This window comes from Amphiura filiformis, chromosome 12 (assembly GCF_039555335.1).
Source record: "Amphiura filiformis chromosome 12, Afil_fr2py, whole genome shotgun sequence".
In the NCBI taxonomy this organism is placed as follows: Eukaryota; Metazoa; Echinodermata; class Ophiuroidea; order Amphilepidida; family Amphiuridae; genus Amphiura; species Amphiura filiformis.
In genome coordinates, this window is record NC_092639.1 from 63882099 (window position 1) to 63901834 (window position 19736).

At 37.1% G+C, this 19736-nt stretch overlaps 1 protein-coding gene across 1 annotated transcript in view; it reads left to right on the forward strand.

Annotated features, from left to right (window-relative positions):
* The first annotated feature begins 8138 nt into the window (after window positions 1–8138).
* LOC140167015 (uncharacterized) overlaps window positions 8139–19736 on the forward strand; it is a 99227-nt gene continuing 87629 nt past the window's right edge. The window contains exons 1-2 of the mRNA XM_072190493.1: window positions 8139–8486; window positions 11078–11295. Of these exons, the coding sequence (XP_072046594.1) occupies window positions 11204–11295 (92 nt within the window). The 5' untranslated portion in view covers window positions 8139–8486; window positions 11078–11203. The remainder of the gene's footprint in view (window positions 8487–11077; window positions 11296–19736) is intronic.

Here is a 19736-nt window from a genome sequence, read left to right on the forward strand (position 1 = left end):
AAGAGCCTGGTTTTGCTTCCAAGTTATGAATTTATATGTTTTACAAACAAAAATATGTTTCCAATTGCTAAAACTGGTGAAAACACTGATACTTTGAAAATAATGAATTATTTTGGCATTTTCAAACATTAATAGTCTTGATGAGTGACCCTACAGACAGCTTGTATCAAGCAGGCCACTATAAATCAGAAATTGACCAAATAGGACAATTTAACACCAAAATTCACTTTGGTTATGGACCAAAATGCTGTAAAAGAGGTCATTTCCTTGTGTGTATTTTTTGTGTGTTTTGCTGATTTTTAACTACTTTTGTATAAATGCACAATTTTTAGTGTTTTGTACCAGGCTATTGGGTTATGTTTCACTTGGCTGAAGAAGACAATATTTTTACCCCCCCCCCCAAAAAAAAGTGTGTTCTGGAATCGGGAGTAAGAAACTTGTTTGCATATCTCCATGATCATTGATAATAATGTAATGAGGAACATAAAGTTCATTCATGCAATCAAGAAACTATAAAAAAAGCATGTATTCTGTTTTCATGTGTGCTTAATGGCCATTGTGGCCTTCTACATTAATTTCTGTACATGTATGTACTTTATAGTTGTATTTTTAGTGCCCTATTTTCAATAAATTTCATTGTGATATGATAATTTAACATTTTCATAGTAAAAATGTAAAGTTACCAAATTAACAGTATATTATGTTAGATAGATTACATTATAAATCAATGTATTTTTTTTATATATATTACACACATACTTGTACCTTTTTTTATGTAATAAAACACCTACGCAGCACTATGTAAAAATATAGTTCATTTAATGTGTGGATATAATATGAATACAAAAATTTCCAGTGTTTTTGGTTGAATATCACCTGAATACACTTGTTTTCAAAAAACACTTCCATCCAAAAGGTATTTCAGAAATGGTACTGTCCCACCAGGTTGTGTAATTTAGGTATTTTTTGATTTTGGGGGTGTTCTTATGCAGTAGTTTAGCATGAATCATTGGATTGGGGAGGGCTGAGTCTAATTGAGGGTACCAATATCCTTTGAAAGGATTTGTTTTAATGTTCACTTCTAGGCTATATGCCCCTGACTATACGCTGTTGCTCTTTTGCAAGTCACAGCACTTAAGAATTGGTTACACATTTTACAAACATTCATCAATTTAGCTCAGAACTTGATATGAAAGAGAGTGTGTTTAAGTAAAAGCAGGGCCGGATTTACCATAGGGCCAGATGGGCCTGGACCCCATAATTGCCCTGTGCAGTGTGCATCTTCCATTTTAGCCGAAAAACACCATGTTTGGGGCCAAAATAGAGTTAAAAATTTGCAAAATTTTGCACGCTTCGCGCGCACTGGCGTATTATATAGCAAAATTCAGTTTCAATTTGGGCTAAAATAGTCTACAATTGAATTTTTTCATGTGCTTCGCGCGCAAATGTCTTAGTAAAATCTAAAAACTTGGCCATGTGAGTGCACATGCCTTTCTCACAGTGCGTCAGGGGCCTCCAAATTTTGGCCTGGCCCAGGGTCTCCAAAAAGGTAAATCCGGCCCTGAGTAAAAGGTTCCTGTGCAGTCGAAAAGCAAAGTATTTTGGCTAGAACCTAGAATAACACAACTTGATATGAAAGAGAGTGTGTATAAGTAAAAGGTTCCTGTGCAATCGAAAAGCAAAGTATTTTGGCTAGAACCTAGAATAACACTTTGGGAAAAGCTGCCAAAGTAGGAGGGATGCAACATGCATACCGTAAACGTTCGCACAATGGCGCACCTAGGCTCCTTGGGGTAAATTTCATGTGAAAATAGAGAGCTCCCTCCTCTGAAATCCCAACAAGAATTAAGTTTCCGTGCCCTTATTTGCTGGTGGGAATTTTACGGTAGGGCCCTTTTAGGTTGTGCCTAAAATTCCACTTATGTCAAGGGAGCCCATAACGCCATTAGGTGTATGTTTACGGCAATAGCCTATAGGGTTGCATGGTTGCTGTTGAAAATTGACATTTTGGCCCTCCCTCCCATTTGCTGAATGAGCTGAATTATGTAGAAGATTGTGCCCACGCATAAACCATTATCTATGACAGTCTATGGCCGAAGCCAATGTTGCCTGGACAGTTACGGGATGTCCTATATTTATGAAGGCCCCAATTTTACCCCTACAAGGCTCATAATAATTGCACAGCCCCTTATTTAGAGTCCAAAATCCACCCCCCAATATTTTGCCAGGGGGATGGTCCATACAATCATCCCCCTTCCCCCCCCCCAATGTTGACGCCTGTATGTGGGTTTCTGACCAAATTATGGCTTTTAACCCCCAAAGCCCACATTTTTCGCACTACGCGCAATTTTATTCCACTTTTGCACAACATTTCATTAGTTTAGCTTCAAAATGGCAAAAATTTTCATGCGCATATATGAAAGATGTATTCTGTTGCCAAAAGGTGCCGGATTCACTATATTTCAAGAAATTTTTTCCAAGCCCACCCCCCCCAATGTCAAAAAGAAATCTACACCACTGGTGAAATTTCTCCATTTTCCGTAAAACTTCAGACTCTACCCTTGTTATAATAAAATCTTAATTAAATAATTAGTTTAAAATTTAAGGAAACAAATTGAAACATAAATATGTTTCTGCAAAATATCAAACATGCAGAATATGGTTTGGTTTTATTTTATCATGGAAGACTGCTTTATCACAAAATCGGATTAAAAATTGAGGTTTGATCCGGGAGGGGATTTGATATGTTGTGAAACAGACCCAAGTTTGTGCTTTTGAAGAGCCTGGGATATTATTTTTATTAATCCCTGATTTATATTTTACAAGCTATTATTTTACATAATACATGGGCTATAGGGAAATATCAATCATGATATTCCATGGCAGGTCTGTTACATTTCACAATGTACAACAAAATACTTCCTGAATGTGACTTTGAGTGATCTGTTCAATGTTAGTAAATTGCAAAAACATTGAATTTAACTAGTTTGGGTCTCATTCACTCCTATGTTAATTGGAGTGAAAAGAGTGAGTGAAGGTTTTATCAACTGATTATTTGGGGGGGTGGCAAACATCTGTAATTTGCTGCTGTCTTGGGTAGATTGATACTTTATTTAATTTTTTTTGGATTTCTTGTTTAGACAAGATAAGATAATTGGAGGGCAGAGCCCCCCAAGGTGTGTGTGTGAGGGAAGGGGGGGGGGGCTAAATGCCCTGGTGCCTGCCACAACCTGTGCCACAACTCTTTAGTACAAATCAAGGAAAAGGACAAAGCGTGTAGGCCTATATGCATGATTATGGTTTTTGGCTATTGGAATGGAAAGGAACGAAAAAGGAGCGAAGATGAACAAAGAAGTTACTTCAAACCCGGGATTTGTAGTTTAGACCCCTCGGGTGCCAAGTACAAAATCATTGAAAGGTAGACACAGGGGGCTGGCCCGGCCAGCAATTCTGTGCGTATGTATGGCTTGGGCTGATTGCGCCATGTCATCACATGGATAATCCATAGCAATTTGCATGCATAGTGGTTTTCTTAGATTTTGTAGAGTTAGGGTTAACTAAACCTGAATGGTGGTAATTTATTTGGGACCTGTATCTTCAGTTTTTCATAATTGTGAGCTATTATGTACTCCCTGCAACAAAAATAATGAAACAATGTTTTTATATTAAATAATTATTTGACTTTAAATGCTTTGGTGGTAGTGGCAGCATCAGAGGAATCTTGGGAAGTTGTGATTTTGCTACCCCTACTCCCCCATCAAAATAAAGACATTATCTTTTTAGGCCAAACATTTTAGACAAATTTGATGATCCTCCTACAATTTTCTTACCCAGCTCTCCTCCTTTTCCTCAGAAAAAATTCAGTTGTCGCCACTGTACGTGACTGCTAGTGATTGGCATTTTGGTCCATAGTTTGTGACATTGCACAGCCCCTGATATAGGCCCAAGTATTACCCAGGGCTTCCGAGCAAGGGGAAAGAAAAGTTACATATAGTACACATTTTTGTCTTGGTCTGATAGAATCAAAGGCCTTTCATGGCTTTCTGGTCTTTAGAGCTGAAATCAAAGGTGTTTTAGCACACACTTTTGGCACAATTTGGGGTCTTTTGGAGCATTTGTGTTAACTGAACCAACACTAAATTGTTCTTTAAATGTTATAAACGTGTTAAAAATATGTTTTGTTTTTATTCAAAACATCTTAATAACATTTAAATGTTGGGTATAAAGGTTGTGAAAATGTTTTATAAATGTTCTATCTGAAAAAACATAACAGCATTTTAAAAATGTTGTCACAATGTTAAAAATTTAAATTAAAAAAAAAGAACAAAAAATGTTCCAAAGCCTCTATTACTAGGCGGTTACCCATATTTGGCGGTTCTCGGCTGGGCACGATTACCTGGCTGATGGTAATTGTACCTATCACGTTTGATGCCCATTTGACAGTTTTTACTTATTTGACCTCAGATGACCCTTGGTGACCCCAAAATGACCTTCCAAAAATTTGGCTTTAAATGTTGACTGAACCCACCAAGTTTCATGCCCATATGACAGTTTTTACTAATTTGACCTCAGATGACCCGTGGGTGACCTCGGATGACCCCAAAATGACCTTCCAAAATTTTGGCTCTTAAATTTGCCACGATTACCTGGCTGATGGTAATTGTACCTATCACGTTTGATGCCCATTTGACAGTTTTTACTTATTTGGCCTCAGATGACCCTTGGTGACCCCAAAATGACCTTCCAAAAATTTGGCTTTAAAAGTTGACTTACCTACCAAGTTTCATGCCCATACGACAGTTTTGTAATTTGACCTCAGATGACCCCTGGGAGAAGGACCGGGGTCAGATGACTTAACGAACATAAACTTCTTCTTACCAGGACAGAACTACACCCACCCACCAAGTTTGGGCCCCGTACGACCTACAACGGCCTCACATTAGCAGTCACAGACAGACAGACAGATCTACAGACATAGAATAGCGTATTATTATATAGATACATGATTTACAGCTTTAAAAGTATATAATTTTTTTTTTAATTGCCGACAGACCTACCCTAATTTTTTTTTCTATGTTACGCCAATCAAAAAATTATTTTTAGGCCTTATTGTATATTTGCAACATTTTTTGTCAACTCTAAAATATGTTGTTGGAATGTTTTGCATCAAGTTTTCAAAAATGTTTTGGAATGTTATAAAACGTTTTATACCTTTTATATAACCCAATAATAAAACGTTTTCTGTCAAACGATTTGTGTTTGCTGGAAAATTGCCCCATGCAACCATTTATTCAGGTTTACGGTTGTGAAAAGCTGAAAAATATTTCAATTTCATCAGAAACATGAGAAAGTGCATATAAAAATAAAACAATGTTTTAATTTTTGTCTGAAAGTGAGTCATAGAAAAAAATATAATAAGAACTTGAAAAATTAATGTTCAGCATCCGGTAGGCCTACATTTGTAGACGGTAACTGGGGAAATAATTGTGCCAGAATTTATGGAAAAAATGAAGTTTCAGTTTTAAAGTAGAAACAATTGTTCCATATTGATCTCCCGGTTGTCACTCCTCCAGATCTGTGGGAAAAAAGTGTCTGTCTTTTGTTATTGTATTTAGGCGTACATATAACGGATCAAAATAAACTTATGGTTGGGGAAATTATTAGCACTGATATCAAATATCACTGTCATTGCTGGAGAACATTAATATAACCATATATTAGCTTATATTCATGTTTATTATGAACATGTTACAACAACAAATTGCAATCATTAATTAGCAGTAATTCTCAGATAGCAACGTTTGCACAGTATTTTTTGTGGGACATGAGAGCACATCAGACACATCAAATTGCATTCTGAATATGAGGAGTGTCCTTCTGATAATAAATAATTTTGATTTTTTTTAATTCCCGATTTAAATACAAATTGAAGATATACATTTTCCCCCAAAAGACCTAAAAAATGTATGTATTTTGGGGAATAAAATGTATATCTTTATACAATGTATTGAAAAAAATGTGTTAAATGTCAAAAATATCAATTTTTAATAATTTGCCGTAAAAGTTGTATTAAAAAATATCGGAATATTTTTAAAAAATATCAAAATTATTTGATGTCAGAAGGACATTCCTCATATTCAGAATGTAATTTGATGTGTTCTCAGGTCCTACAAAGAATACTATGCAAATGTTCCTATCAGATTTCTTAAAGGGCATTTCGTGATCCACAGCCTCATCCCCCACTTTTCCCAAAAAAGTTGAGATTTTTACACCACTGGATACCTCTGGCTACATAATGTTTATGTACCAAATATTTCTTGCAGATTAATTCGTTTAGCAAAAATATATCGCCAAATTTGAATTTCGTTCTGGTGCACCAGAACGAAATTACAACACATTGTCTATGGAGCAGTGTAATACACATAATCATGCATAACTCGCAAAACGCATAAAATCGGAATCAACTGAAATTTTGGAAATAAGCTTTTTTCGTGGATATCTAATGAAAATGTCATAAAAAGAGGATGCTAGGATCACGAAATCCTCCTTTAACACTACCCACATTTGTTTTCATATGGTAGGAACATAATAAGCAAAAAATGTGTTAGAATGCTTGTAAATTAATGCTCTGCATGCTAGCCATAGGCTTCAACATAAAAAGTCTTGAGATATTATATATCTTAAGAACCACTGAACCAATACTAGGCTTGTTTGTATTGATTCCAAACATGGTCATAAAAATGTACAAATCTGAAAATGTCCAATTAAATAAAAATAATTTGAAACTTCTCAACTGAAGTTGACACCTGTGAGGAGAGAATTAAATTGCACTTTAAAATGTGTGAAAACATTCATCTTTGATACCATACCAAGTTAAACAAAAGTACATCATTCATGAATAATTCCATGCTTTTTTTTTGCTTTTTATTTAACACTATACCCATATCTTTCCATATGGTTAATACATAATCACTTGTAGAATGTTTCAGATGTTTGCCAAATTAGTTCCACTTTGTTCCAATTGAAAACAGAAGAGTTTCAGTTTTCAGTTTAAAGTGTGTGGGCAAATTTGATCAGAAAGTGTAAATCATGTAATACATAATCCAGTTGCTGTACAATTCACTGTCAAATATAAGGTTCATAAATTTGTACTTTTCAGAGAAAAATAGCTGCCACATAGAGTATGTTCATGCTCCTCATAAGAACATGGACAGACAGAAGAAACAAGAAAAAGGAATAAATAAAGAAAGGAAGAAAGAAGTCTTGAAATAACAGAGGGATCAAACTTGGAGGGAAGAAAGAAGGAAAGAAAAGGATGAAACAAAAAAAATCAAGATTTTATGGCAAAAAAGAATTCAGGGAAGGAAGGATATTAGAAAGAAAGAAGGAGAGAAAGAAGATGAAACCAAAATAATCAAGATTTTATGGCAAAAAAGAATTCAGGGAAGGAAGGATATTAGAAAGAAAGAAGGAAAGGAAGGAAGAAAGTAATGAATAAAGATGGAGGAGGGAAGGACAGGGATGATGAGGTTGGAAATGAATAAAGAAGAAGGGAAAGATTGAAAGAATAACGCAAAAGAAAGGCTTGCCATATCCCATACACAGGCCAGGATTTAGGGTTGGGTGCAGAGAGCTAAAAAAGGTGGACCTTTAGTGAATTTTTTCTTCAAAAAAGGGTTGTTTTCAATGTTTTTTCTTTAAAAAAGTGGACATTTTATATATTTTTTTCATCAAGAAAAGGCTGATTTTCAATGTTTATTGCAGAAATAAGATTTTTTTTTTCAGATTGGCATTTTGGGGGCTGAGTGTTGCACAGCTTTGCACATACTTTTTTCTTGCAATAATTATGGGAAATTTATTCTTTAAGGAGGAAAATTGATACAGGACAAAAATTAATGGACTACAGGTATCAACCCTCAAGTAGGCGTGAGCTGTTTGCCCCAAGGTATTTTAATACCCCCACACTATGATGAATACCTTGTAACTAACTATAGGCATGGTGTGCTTGTTAGTAATGGACAGAGGGCAGCCATGAGACTCACCCTCCCCCTGTATTCAGCTGCCAATATATTTAGTAAAAATTAGTAGATTCTAGAGACAAAATAATATTATAACCAAACTGGGACATTTGAATAATGTGGAGGAAGTTTTGTTGAGGTCAGTATAGTTCAAACTGCTTTATCATTTATGAAACAACACAGTGCAGCAGAAGAATTTAACAAGAGAGGAACTGAGATTTAATGTACAGTATTTGCACCTGTCCTCTGAAGCCAAATCAGAAGTGGCTGTATTAAGTTTTTATTGGAAGTAGTTGCTCAAATCAGGCTCAAATGAATTGAGATCAGATTTTTTCAAGTTCAAACTTTGGTTACTCTATGAAAAAGTGCAGAAGGGTAACCTCCATATTGGACATAGGAGTGGTAACAAAGTTGATAGTCACATTTTGCAGTCGATGAGAAGTTATTGAGACTCCTGAAGTGAAGTGGGTAAGTATGGAATATACAGTCCAACCTCTCTTTTCCGGACCTCTTTTATATGGATCTCTCTGTAAATCCGGATGTGAAATCTTCACAGGGAAATATGTTTTTGATGATTTACCACAGGTAATTCCATGCTCTGAATGCTTAGAATGACATCTATGTAGCAAAGAACAATCTAAAGCCATCTTTTAGTGTTATTACACCATGTTTAAACAATATTTTGTTGCCACCATTTCAGTCCTTGGGACAGTCAATGCAAAATTATATGTAATTCACTTATCCGGATTTTCACTTATCTGGACAATGCTTGGTCCCATCATGGCCGGATAAGAGAGGTTGAACTGTAGTTGAATTTTTCTGTGCATACTTTATCAGAGATAAAAGAGGATATAGATATCTACAGGCAAGAGAATTCAGTCCTTTTTAAAAAGGAATTCCTGTTTTTTCCTTCAAATTTCCAAGTTTATTATTTCTTAAAGCCTGTTTTGAACATTTTTGCCATATTTTACGCTTTTTTCATTGAAATGTATTCTCATGCCTGTAGACCTATCTGGTTAGAAGAATTTTGTAATTAGGCATGGCTTAATCCCAATATCACTTATCAGGTGGAGCAATTTGTGCACAGAATGTATGCAATTTATCAGTTATATCCACTTGGTGCCAAAATGATTGCCATCATCTTGTCTTCTGCTTTATAGCTAACTGCATGTATTGTTACATATTTTGATTTATATTTTGATTTTTTATTGTATAACTATAAGCTGCCATTCACTATTTATATGCTGTCAGGGACATTAGGCCTAAGAAAAGCTAAAAAAGGTTTGTATTGAGTGCACTTAAAGCTCCTAAGTCGAGGTCTGTTGATCTGTCAGATTATATTTCAAAAATAATATTCTTTGCCACATACAATATTAACAAATGCAAGTTCACCACAAAATATGTTAGCAATGATTTTTAAGGTTTGTCAGGCTCGTTTTTTGAATATATGTGACCATCCACCACAACTGAGCCCGGATGTCGCCAGTGCCACTATTGAGATATGCTCCATTGAACTTAACAAAAACAATATGAAACAAAGGATTTATTGACTGTTTTATTGATTTAAATGTCAAGTACTATAGACATGATGTACATCATTTTAAAGCTAATTTCAAGCAGAATATTTTGGTTAAATATCTCAAAAATGATGATTGGCGACTTCAGGGCTCAGTTGTGCTGGATGGTCACATATGAGAGTTGTGGAGTATGCATTACAAACGGGCAAAGCATTTTGAGAATTTTATACATGAGGATTCAGTGTGACAAAAAAAACACCTAAAAACTTGACCCTATTTTTCAGATTTTTGGTTCGTTAGGAAAAGGGCAATATAAATTAATTTTAGGCTTTTGAACTGGTTAAATTTTATTTGCAGGTATCATTTTTTAAAAACACAAATTAATACTTCAATCTTGTCTGTATTTTGGACTGGGGAGTACTGAATCATCCCCCACCCAAATTGTTATGCAACCCCCACCCTGCATACTGTGTAGTTTAGGGGGCACTACTATAAAGCTATTTAATTTTGCTAGTACTTGATTTCGATAATTGCCAAAGACCACCATTTTCGTGGGTATTTAAATTTTCTAATCCAGCAATTCATATTTACTATTCAATGTCAAACTGTCACTGGATCTTTTGCTGATGTTGAATTGGTTTCTGAGTGCACTTTTTTTTTGAAGTGACAAGTTGCCAACATTTTCATTATTTGTGGTGGTGTAACTATAACCCTTGTAAACAGTTACTATAATTTTTGGCATATAAACTTTGATTTGACAAACACTTCACACTGTGACTACAGTATTAGGAAGTCATTGATTTCTCTCATTATTTCTTGTCATAAATGTCAATTATACAAGTCATGCATATACTCAAAACAGTTAAATGTCACTTGTTAAATTTGTTTTCTCCCCTTATTGGAATTGAACACTTCCAATTGAAATCTATACACCCCTATGGAAGACATAACCTTAATCTTCCACTCAAGGAGTGTGAATTGGAATCTACACCCCCTGTGCATGATATTAAAGTCTTGTTTTCCATAGGGGTGTATCAATTTCAACTGGAATAGCCCAATTTCTTCAAAATGAAGGAATTCTATAAATGATGTCAAATCAACTCATAAAGGTTTTGTGTTGTTTAGGAAGTTTAGCATCCTCTGCCCCAGTCAGAGTTCCTGCATAGCCAGTCACAATACCGGCATCCCGGCAGTGCCTGTAGCTAGGCTCACAAAAACTTATGTTATCTAATCTCAGGTGCTTTATCTTCTTTGTCATATTATTTTGTTATTTCTTTACATGTGAGGCTCAGACTATCTAGAGACTGAAAGTCTATTTTTACTTGTTTTTATTTGTTTTAAAAGATTTTCAGAGTTTTAAAATGTGTTGGTTTTGGCTTTTCTGAAAAGTGTTTTAGAACTTGAGAGTTGTCAGGTTTTTGTTGTGAGTAAATGAACAAAACATGATAAAGACATTACACATGTGCATTAGTAATTGTTGAGATATACTCTCGTCTTTTGAGGAAATTATTTGTTTTTCTCATTCTCACAAAACCTGTGTAGGCATATTGCTGATCTCCGATCACTGGATGTAACAATTTAGATGACCTATATGTGCATGAGTATAGGCATATTACTTGGGAAATAGCAGCACATTTTCATCAGTATTAGCAGCAGCAACATCAGATCATGGAGTGTTCTTGGAGTAGTCTATATTGGATTCTTGGGAGTTTGCTGGTAGTGGTTCAAATACAACTTTCTCATCAGCAACGGATATCGGGGTAAGTCACTGATGCGTCTTTTATGAAACATATAGGCTATATGTGAAGGCGGTATGTATTTCTCTGGGTGCATTGGTAAGGGCAATGATTATGTGCCTGGTTATGTGGCCTAGGAGGAGTGTCATATTTAAGGTTGGGACAACAAAAACTTTTTGGCAGGTCAAAAGTGGGGGTGTCAAGTCATTTCTGGCACAACAGTTTTTGCAGCTATTAATATAAATAACTAGAGTGGTTACCGCACCATAGCCAGGGCTGGATTTACTTTTATGGGGGCCCTGGGCCAGGCCAAAATTTGGAGGCCCCAAATGCACCGTGAGAAACAGGGGTGTAGCCAGCTTTCTTGGTCAGGGGGGGCAAAATAAAATTTTTGGGGCACAGACGAAAAAAATTGCAGTTGCATCATACAATACACTGTATGTCTTGAGCTCCCTGAAAAGGGCCTTATTGGGATGATGTGCGCGCGTAGCGCAAAAAAAAAAAGGTATTTTACACTATTCTGGCCACAAATTTTGCTAGAAAAGGCGCACCTTGCCCTTTTTCTTTTCCTTTGCCCGCCTGATTTTCTCTTTCATAAAGTTTGTCAGAGGGGCGCTTTTTCTTTCATTTTTTTGTCGGGGGGGGGGGGGGCACTCTGGTTAGTAAGTATGCAATGTATGCTTGCTACACTTACAACAGTTATATAGAGTAAGAGCATTGACGGCATAGAGTACAAGATTGGCACATCATTTAGATATTTCACCCTTACCCTTGGGCACATAATAATGTCATAGCCCCCATTTTGCCTCTAAAATCAGAGGGGTCTTCGTTCAGCATGGAAAATGCTACAGAGCTAATATATAATAATGTCATAGCCCCTATTTTGCCTCTAAAATCAGAGGGGTCTTCATTCAGCATGGACAATGCTACAGAGCTTTAGGTAGCATTTTGTTGCTTATTGCACCCATCAGTATACCAATTTTTCACCAAAAGCACCAAAATTTGCACAAACTGGGTACTCCTGGGGCACTTTTGTCCAAATGCACCCAATTGGTCTTAACTTAAAAGCCGCCCATCAATGTACCAAAATTGCTGAAAAGGGAGTAGAGGTGTTCTACTTCTTCCATGTTTGCACAAAAATATTGAGCTATACTGCACACAAAAAGTATCTGTACACTTAAACAAAAGCAATATCTTTTAGAAAATGAACCTAAATTACCAAATAATCAATTAGATGGGTAATTTTATACCTCATTCTGTACAATGTGACTTTATTCCATGAAGTTATCAATTAGATTGGGAAATTAAAGTAGAGCATTTCAAAACTGACAAATTTGGGATATTTCCTCCTTCATGCAGCTCTATTGGCTTTAGTAACAGCTCAATGTAGTGTGACAGATCAACACTTACCGTATTTTGTCAAATAGTCGCCCCCACAAATAAACGCCCCACCACTTTTTCAACCAAGTTGTTTCAAAAATGCCGATATTTCCATGCCATCTTGTGTAGGAAGCTTACCAAGTTCCCCACATGGTCGATAATAAGCGTCAATAATTGGCGAAAATCTGGATTGGAAACCCGGAAGTGAGCCAGAAGTCAGTGTTTCTAGTTCATATTTCGTCATTTTAGCGTTTTTTATCATTCTAAAATTGACCTTGAATAAACGCCCCACCCTTGGGAAAATGTAACGCCCCCGGGGGCATTTATTTGACGAAATACGGTATGCGCTGTGGTCATAATGAAAGCGTATTTTGAGTGAAAAGTCTATATAAACTTTTGTCACTTTTTTCATTCAAATTGGTTTAAGTTGGCAACTAAAGTCGCACCGTGCTGAATGAGGTATCAAAATACACAGAACAAACTTCTCCATCTATTGACTACTTTATTTGGTAATGTAGGATTCTAAGGGTCTTTGCGATATTGCTTTTGTTTTAAGTGTATGGATACTTTTTGTGCGCAGTGTACTTAAATTATTTAACTTTGTCATAAAAAGAAGTGTTGCACTTGTAGTACACATAGGCCTATGTAATCCCAGGGTTGCTCTATATAAATGGCAGATGCTTACCCTCCCACCTTGTTCTGAAACAAAAAACGGAAAAGGAAAGCAAAGCAAAACGTGTATGTCAAGCATCAAATTAAAGGGAACTCAGCAGAGATGTGTATCAAGAAGATATATATATAGGCCTAGTTGTAAATGTTTGTGTGGCCAAATGTTCAAGCTGTATCAATTTCAAACATTTTTCCTTGTTTTTAAGTTGACAATAAACTTCAGATTTGATTCCAAGGCATACAAAGTAAATAAATGTTGTTCTGGATTTAAAGGGCCTGTGTCAGCTTTTTATAAAGAAATTGCCTACAACTATTGAAAATATTATATATAAACGATGTAGCCCACTGCTGTCAACTAGTAGCTAAAACATGTAAAAGGGATCAGGTGAAACTGTTTTGTTGCGGAAATATCTTAATATTTCAGTTTATTTCTGGATCTAGACAAAAAGCTATTGGTCATGCAGTCCCCTTCACATTATCCATGGTTCCTATAGGCTAAAGTGATGACTGATATGAGCAGGGACATGGTAGGTTCAGACTTAACATTTATGTTTAAGAACCAGTTATTGTTGTTCTTTAAACATGGAAGTGTAGGGTCACAATATCCTTCCGTTTATAAAGAAGGAGGGGTATGGATGAATAGAGCGTCATGCTAGTATTACAAATACTTCAAATCCGGCCAGATGCACTGGGGGTTTTTTCAACGTATTATTTGCACTGGCTACTCTGGGGAAAGATTAAAATTTGTTCAGGGGTATGGTGATATTGTAATGTTTAATATTATCACATTATATTATATAGTACTTAAATTATGTTTATCAGAATTAGTCCGGGGGTCACTCCCATTGTGGCCTGTACACCATCCGCGATAATCAACTTTTGAAAAGCACCTAAACAAGGATTTAACCCTTGGCTAAAACCATACCCTAAACAGGGATTTTATTCCTTGCATCAAATTTCATACCCTAAATTTCATTTTCGCGTATTAGCAATTGCAATTTGGCTACCCTTTTTTCCCATTTTTCACGATTTTGACACCCTAAACGCGGTACGCGCGTATCGTGCCTACCCATGAAAAGCTACCCTTTTTACCCGTTTTCATTATCGCGGATGTTGTACAGGCCACAATGGGAGTGACCCCCCCCCCGGAATTAGTTTCCCATGTGCAACTCTATAGGCCAGCCAGGGGGAACTTGCTATGGATCATCACCAACTGTATACATATGGCTGCACGTCACACTTTCATGATGCAGATGGATACGATTTCTCTATCTCTTTCCTCTCATTTCACTTCTTTGTGAATACCTATTATTATTTTTCCATGACATTGTCCTAAATTGGCTTGACAGGGTCACACATAACTTTTTCCCACTCAGACAATTTATGTTTTGGTTCTGGTCAAGAGGATTTTCATGAATTGATGAGGGAGGGAGATTTTTTTAATATGGGATTCTGAGGGATAAACTAGCTCTTGATCAGAGCCCTCGCAGTACCTTAGAAGATCCAGAGATCCCCAAGTAAAATAAACCCAAGCAAGTGACTAGTATTAGTAAAAGAAAATGTATATAGGCCAATCCATTCTGTAAAAAATTAATACCACTCCCATGCATCACCCAGCAGTACATGTATTTGTACAGAGCTTGCCAAGGCAAGCTTCACTATAAACAAGTCACCAACAAGTAAAAGTAGGACCACTTATAGATCACTGTCTACCTGAGATTGGTCTACTCCACACACCAACCATGAAAGTCCAGTGACCGACGCGCCGGTCTTTACTATAGTGTCAGAGGGCATATGGCATGGTTTTTTCATTTTTTCTTTCAATTGGATGGAAAATAGGTTGGCTTTGGAGCAAAGCTAGGATAAACCCCCTAGATTAATTACTACAAAAATTTTGGAAGTGATCCATAAATAAACTTACTTATTTGTATAAAGTTTTCCTAAAATATTCCAAAGTCTAAAAAATTTGAAAAATGTAAAAACAAAATCTGACAAATCCCAGAAATTGAGGAGGGAGGGGATGAGAACCAAAACATTAATTTTATACGGCCTTATTGTCACATTTTGAAGGCATTTACATCACTTTAAAACTGATCAAAAAGACAAAGTAAATATCTAAATTATTTTTCCATGACATCTTACTATAATTTGCCTAATGTTGCGTGCGTGTAGGGGTGTGTGTGTGTGCCAAAGGCTCCGTCAGTTTTGATCCGAGCCTCGCCAAATTCGTCCTATTAAACTTGGTCCGATTGGGCTATAATTCGCACAGGGGGTGCAGAAAAATATGGGGAGTGTAGTAAGCTACCTTCGGTCGAAATCGGAGGTGGAAGGTCAAAGGTCAAATTTTAAACTTGGTCCGATTGGGCTGTAATTCATATGGGAGATCAAGGAATATATGGGGAGTGTCCTTTTCAAAAATCCACAGTGCCCAAGTCAGTGACCATGGTATAAACAATTGCACTTGCTGCCTGTGTTCTATAAATAGCTCTGATGCATTCTGATACATGTATGTACTTCAACTTGGTAAAATCTATATTAAGCCAATGTCTTCCACTGTGGGTTTTGAAGGAAGAAAGAAAGAGTAAAACAAGTAAATATATTAATTAATTAATTTAATTAACTACCGGTAATTAAGTAATGTCATCTGAGGTCACAGGTCATTCAACAGGTCATCTGCGGTCAAAGGTCATATGGGGTGAAACAGTATCCTATCAGCTGGATTGGGCTTAAACTTGGTACAATAAATTGGAGGAATCGGTCTCAATAAAAGTCCCTATAGCATTAGGCCTATACCATTTTTGTCTCGCCTGAACTTTGTTCAGGATGGGACTTAGTAATCACTATTTCTGTCTGTCCGTGCGTGTGTGTGGGGGTGTGTGTGGGGGTGTGTGTGTGTGGATGTATGTGTGTCCGTCCGGAGCTGTATCTGGGGAACCGTAAGACCTACGGCGACGCTACTTGGTGGGAGGAAGGGTATCCAAGTTTGCTCCGTAACCGTATGTTTTCGGTGAAAAATATGCAAATTAACATAGCTAATTTGCATAATTTATCTGAAAATCAGCGCAAATTGATAGCGGAGTTTGTGGACAGACTATCTCAAGATCCGTCGGGTGCATAGTACGAAACCTGGTGGCAGCTATGATACACATCTGCTGATCACCTGATTAGTTTTTCGGTGAAAAGTATGCGCATTTAGTTGTTAATTTGCATAATTTATGCGGAACGATTCTACAAATATGGTTGGAAATCTGAAGAAATCCGCCTTGTGGAGCTGTATCTGGGGGATTCGTAAGATCCCTAAGCCCTATGATGATGAAACGTGGTAGGGGGTAGTATGACCAGAGGATCAGCGGCCCTAATTTGGTAAAACAACCTAACTCGAAGATAGAAGTTTTACCTAATTAAGGCTCTGCTGAAAAATATTTAGACCTGCTTTTGTGAAAACATTGAACTTTAGGAACACAATAATAAGCTGGACACTTGGAAAAAGAAATAGCATGAAGGCTTTAAAACTTTTTCCAGTACAGTCCTAATTAGGCATAAAAGTCTATATCGAGTTAGGTCGTTTTACCAAATTAGGGCCGAATTCTCAACCCGATGCGATTTTCAGCGCAAAATATGGTAATTAATTAAGTACCTAATTTGCATAATTTATGCATAAAATGCAAAAACCTATTTTCTCGGAGACTAGGGGTCATACGTTCTCCAAACTTGGTGGGTGGGTGCATCTTCACCCGAGACAGAACAAGTTTGTATTGGTTAGTGCGTCAAGGTCACCCAAGGTCATCCAGGGGTCATCTGAGGTCAAATGACTAAAAACTGTCGTATGGGCACGAAACTTGGTGGGTACGGTCAACATAATGTGGTAGGGGGTAGTATGACCAGAGGATCTCAACCCGATGTGATTTTCAGCGCAAAATATGGTAATTAAGTACGTAATTTGCATAATTTATGCATGAAATGCAAAAACCTATTTTCTCGGAGACTAGGGGTCGCACGTTCTCCAAACTTGGTGGGTGGGTGCATCTTCACCCGAGACAGAACAAGTTTGTATTGGTTAGTCGTCAAGGTCACCCAAGGTCATCCAGGGGTCATCTGAGGTCAAATGACTAAAACTGTCGTATGGGCACGAAACTTGGTGGGTACGGTCAACATAATGTGGTAGGGGTAGTATGACCAGAGGATGCACACTAGTACCCCCCCGCATGTGGCCCCTCCACACACTCAAAGTTGAGGGGGGGGTCAAAAATTTAATGAAATATTGTTTTTAGCTGCGGGTAGCAGCTCTATAAGTCACCATGTCTCTCCGTCTGTTAGTCCGTCCGTTAGGAAATTGAAATTTGTTTTTCTCTTGTTTCGAAAAAATTTTTTCGAATTTTTTTTTTTTCGAATTTTTCGAATTTTTTTCCGAAATTTTTTTTGACATTTTTTTTTTCGAAATTTTTTTTTCCGAAATTTTTTTTTCCGAAATTTTTTTCGAAATTTTTTTTTCAAATTTTTTTTTTCCCGAAATTTTTTTTTTCGAAGTTTTTTTTTCCGAAATTTTGTTTTTCCGAAATTTTGTTTTTCGAAATTTTTTTTTTCCAAAATTTTTCGTTTCGAATTTTTTTTCCGAAATTTTTTTTGTCCCGAAAATCGTTTGGGCATCAAAAGTGTGCGAAATCGGTGTCCGAACACTTTTGATGTCAAGACGCTTTCTTCCCGAAAATCGTTTGGGCATCAAAAGTGTCGAAATCGGTTTCGAACACTTTTGATGTCAAGACGCTTTGTCCCCGAAAATCGTTTGGACATCAAAAGTGTCGAAATCGGTTTCGAACACTTTTGATGTCAAGACGCTTTGTCCCCGAAAATCGTTTGGGCATCAAAAGTGTGCGAAATCGGTGTCGAACACTTTTGATGTCAAGACGCTTTCTTCCCGAAAATCGTTTGGGCATCAAAAGTGTCCGAAATCGGTGTCGAACACTTTTGATGTCAAGAGGCGCTTTCTTCCCGAAAATCGTTTGGGCATCAAAAGTGTCAGAAATCGGTTTCCGAAGACTTTTGATGTCAAGACGCTTTGGCCCCGAAGATCGTGTGAGCATCAAAAGTGTGCGAAATCGGTGTCCGAACACTTTTGATGTCAAGCGCTTTCTTCCGAAAATCGTTTGGGCATCAAAAGTGTCGAAATCGGTTTCGAACACTTTTGATGTCAAGACGCTTTGTCCCGTGGATGGAAATACCCTTTCTGGCATTATTTTAAGATGAGCGCCCTCAAAGGATAAGCTCACAGAGGGGTTACAGGTCAAAATAGGGGTCAAAGAAAAAAAACCTGCTTCAAAGACACCAACACTGCAAAATTGAATTCCTTGTCCATAGCGACCGCTACTGGATCCGACGATACTTGTTATATTGCGCATTACATATATCAATTTGGTCGTGTAGGCCAAGTTATTAGGCCAAAAAAGACTGAAGAAGAATGTCTCATGTACAAAAGTATAGGAAACTGAACATTTAAAACCACCTTTTTAGGGTGAAGGAAGCATTTTTTCAAAAAAATGTCTAAAACAGGTTTTTATGTCAAAAATGGTCTATCATACAATGTAGTCTTCATGCACACTAGTACCCCCCATGTGGCCCCTCCCACACACTCGAAGTTGAGGGGGGGTCAAAAATTTAGAGTTTAATTTTTGGAAGGGCATTTCGGGGTCATCTGAGGTCAAATTACTAAAAACTGTCGTATGGGCATGAAACTTGGTGGGTACAGTCAACATTTAGAGCCAAATTTTTGGAAGGTCATTTTGGGTCATCCAAGGTCACCCAGGTGTCATCTGAGGTCAAATTACTTACAACTGTTATATGGGCATGACACCTGGTGGTTACAGTCAACATTTAAAGTCAAATTTTTGGAAGGTCATTTCAGGGACATCTGAGGTCACCCATGGGTCATCTGTGGTCAAATTTCTAAACACTGTCACAGGGGCATGAAACTTGGTGGGTACAGTCATCATTTAGAGCCAAATTTTTGGACAGTCATTGCAAGGTCATCTGAGGTCACTCAGAGGTCATCTGAAGTCAAATGACTAAAACTGTTGTATGGGCATGAAACTTGATACAGTCAACATTTAGAGCCCAATTTTTGGGGTCAGTAGGGGTCATTTGAGGTCAAATTAGTAAAAATTGTCAGATGGGCATGATACTTGGTGGGTACCTTCACCATCAGCCAGGTAATTGTGCCCAGCCGAGACCCACCAAAATTTAGGGATCAAAGGTCAAATTCCAATATTGGTCCAATCAAGCTCAAATTGAACAGGCAAATCGCCATGGGTTGTTGCAGGTTCATTTACTTCTACAAAAGTAATTGTAAAAGCAGGCAATCGCGAAAGCAGGCGAGACTCGTGGTTCGAGAACCGCCTTGTTATAGTAAGATACCGGCATAT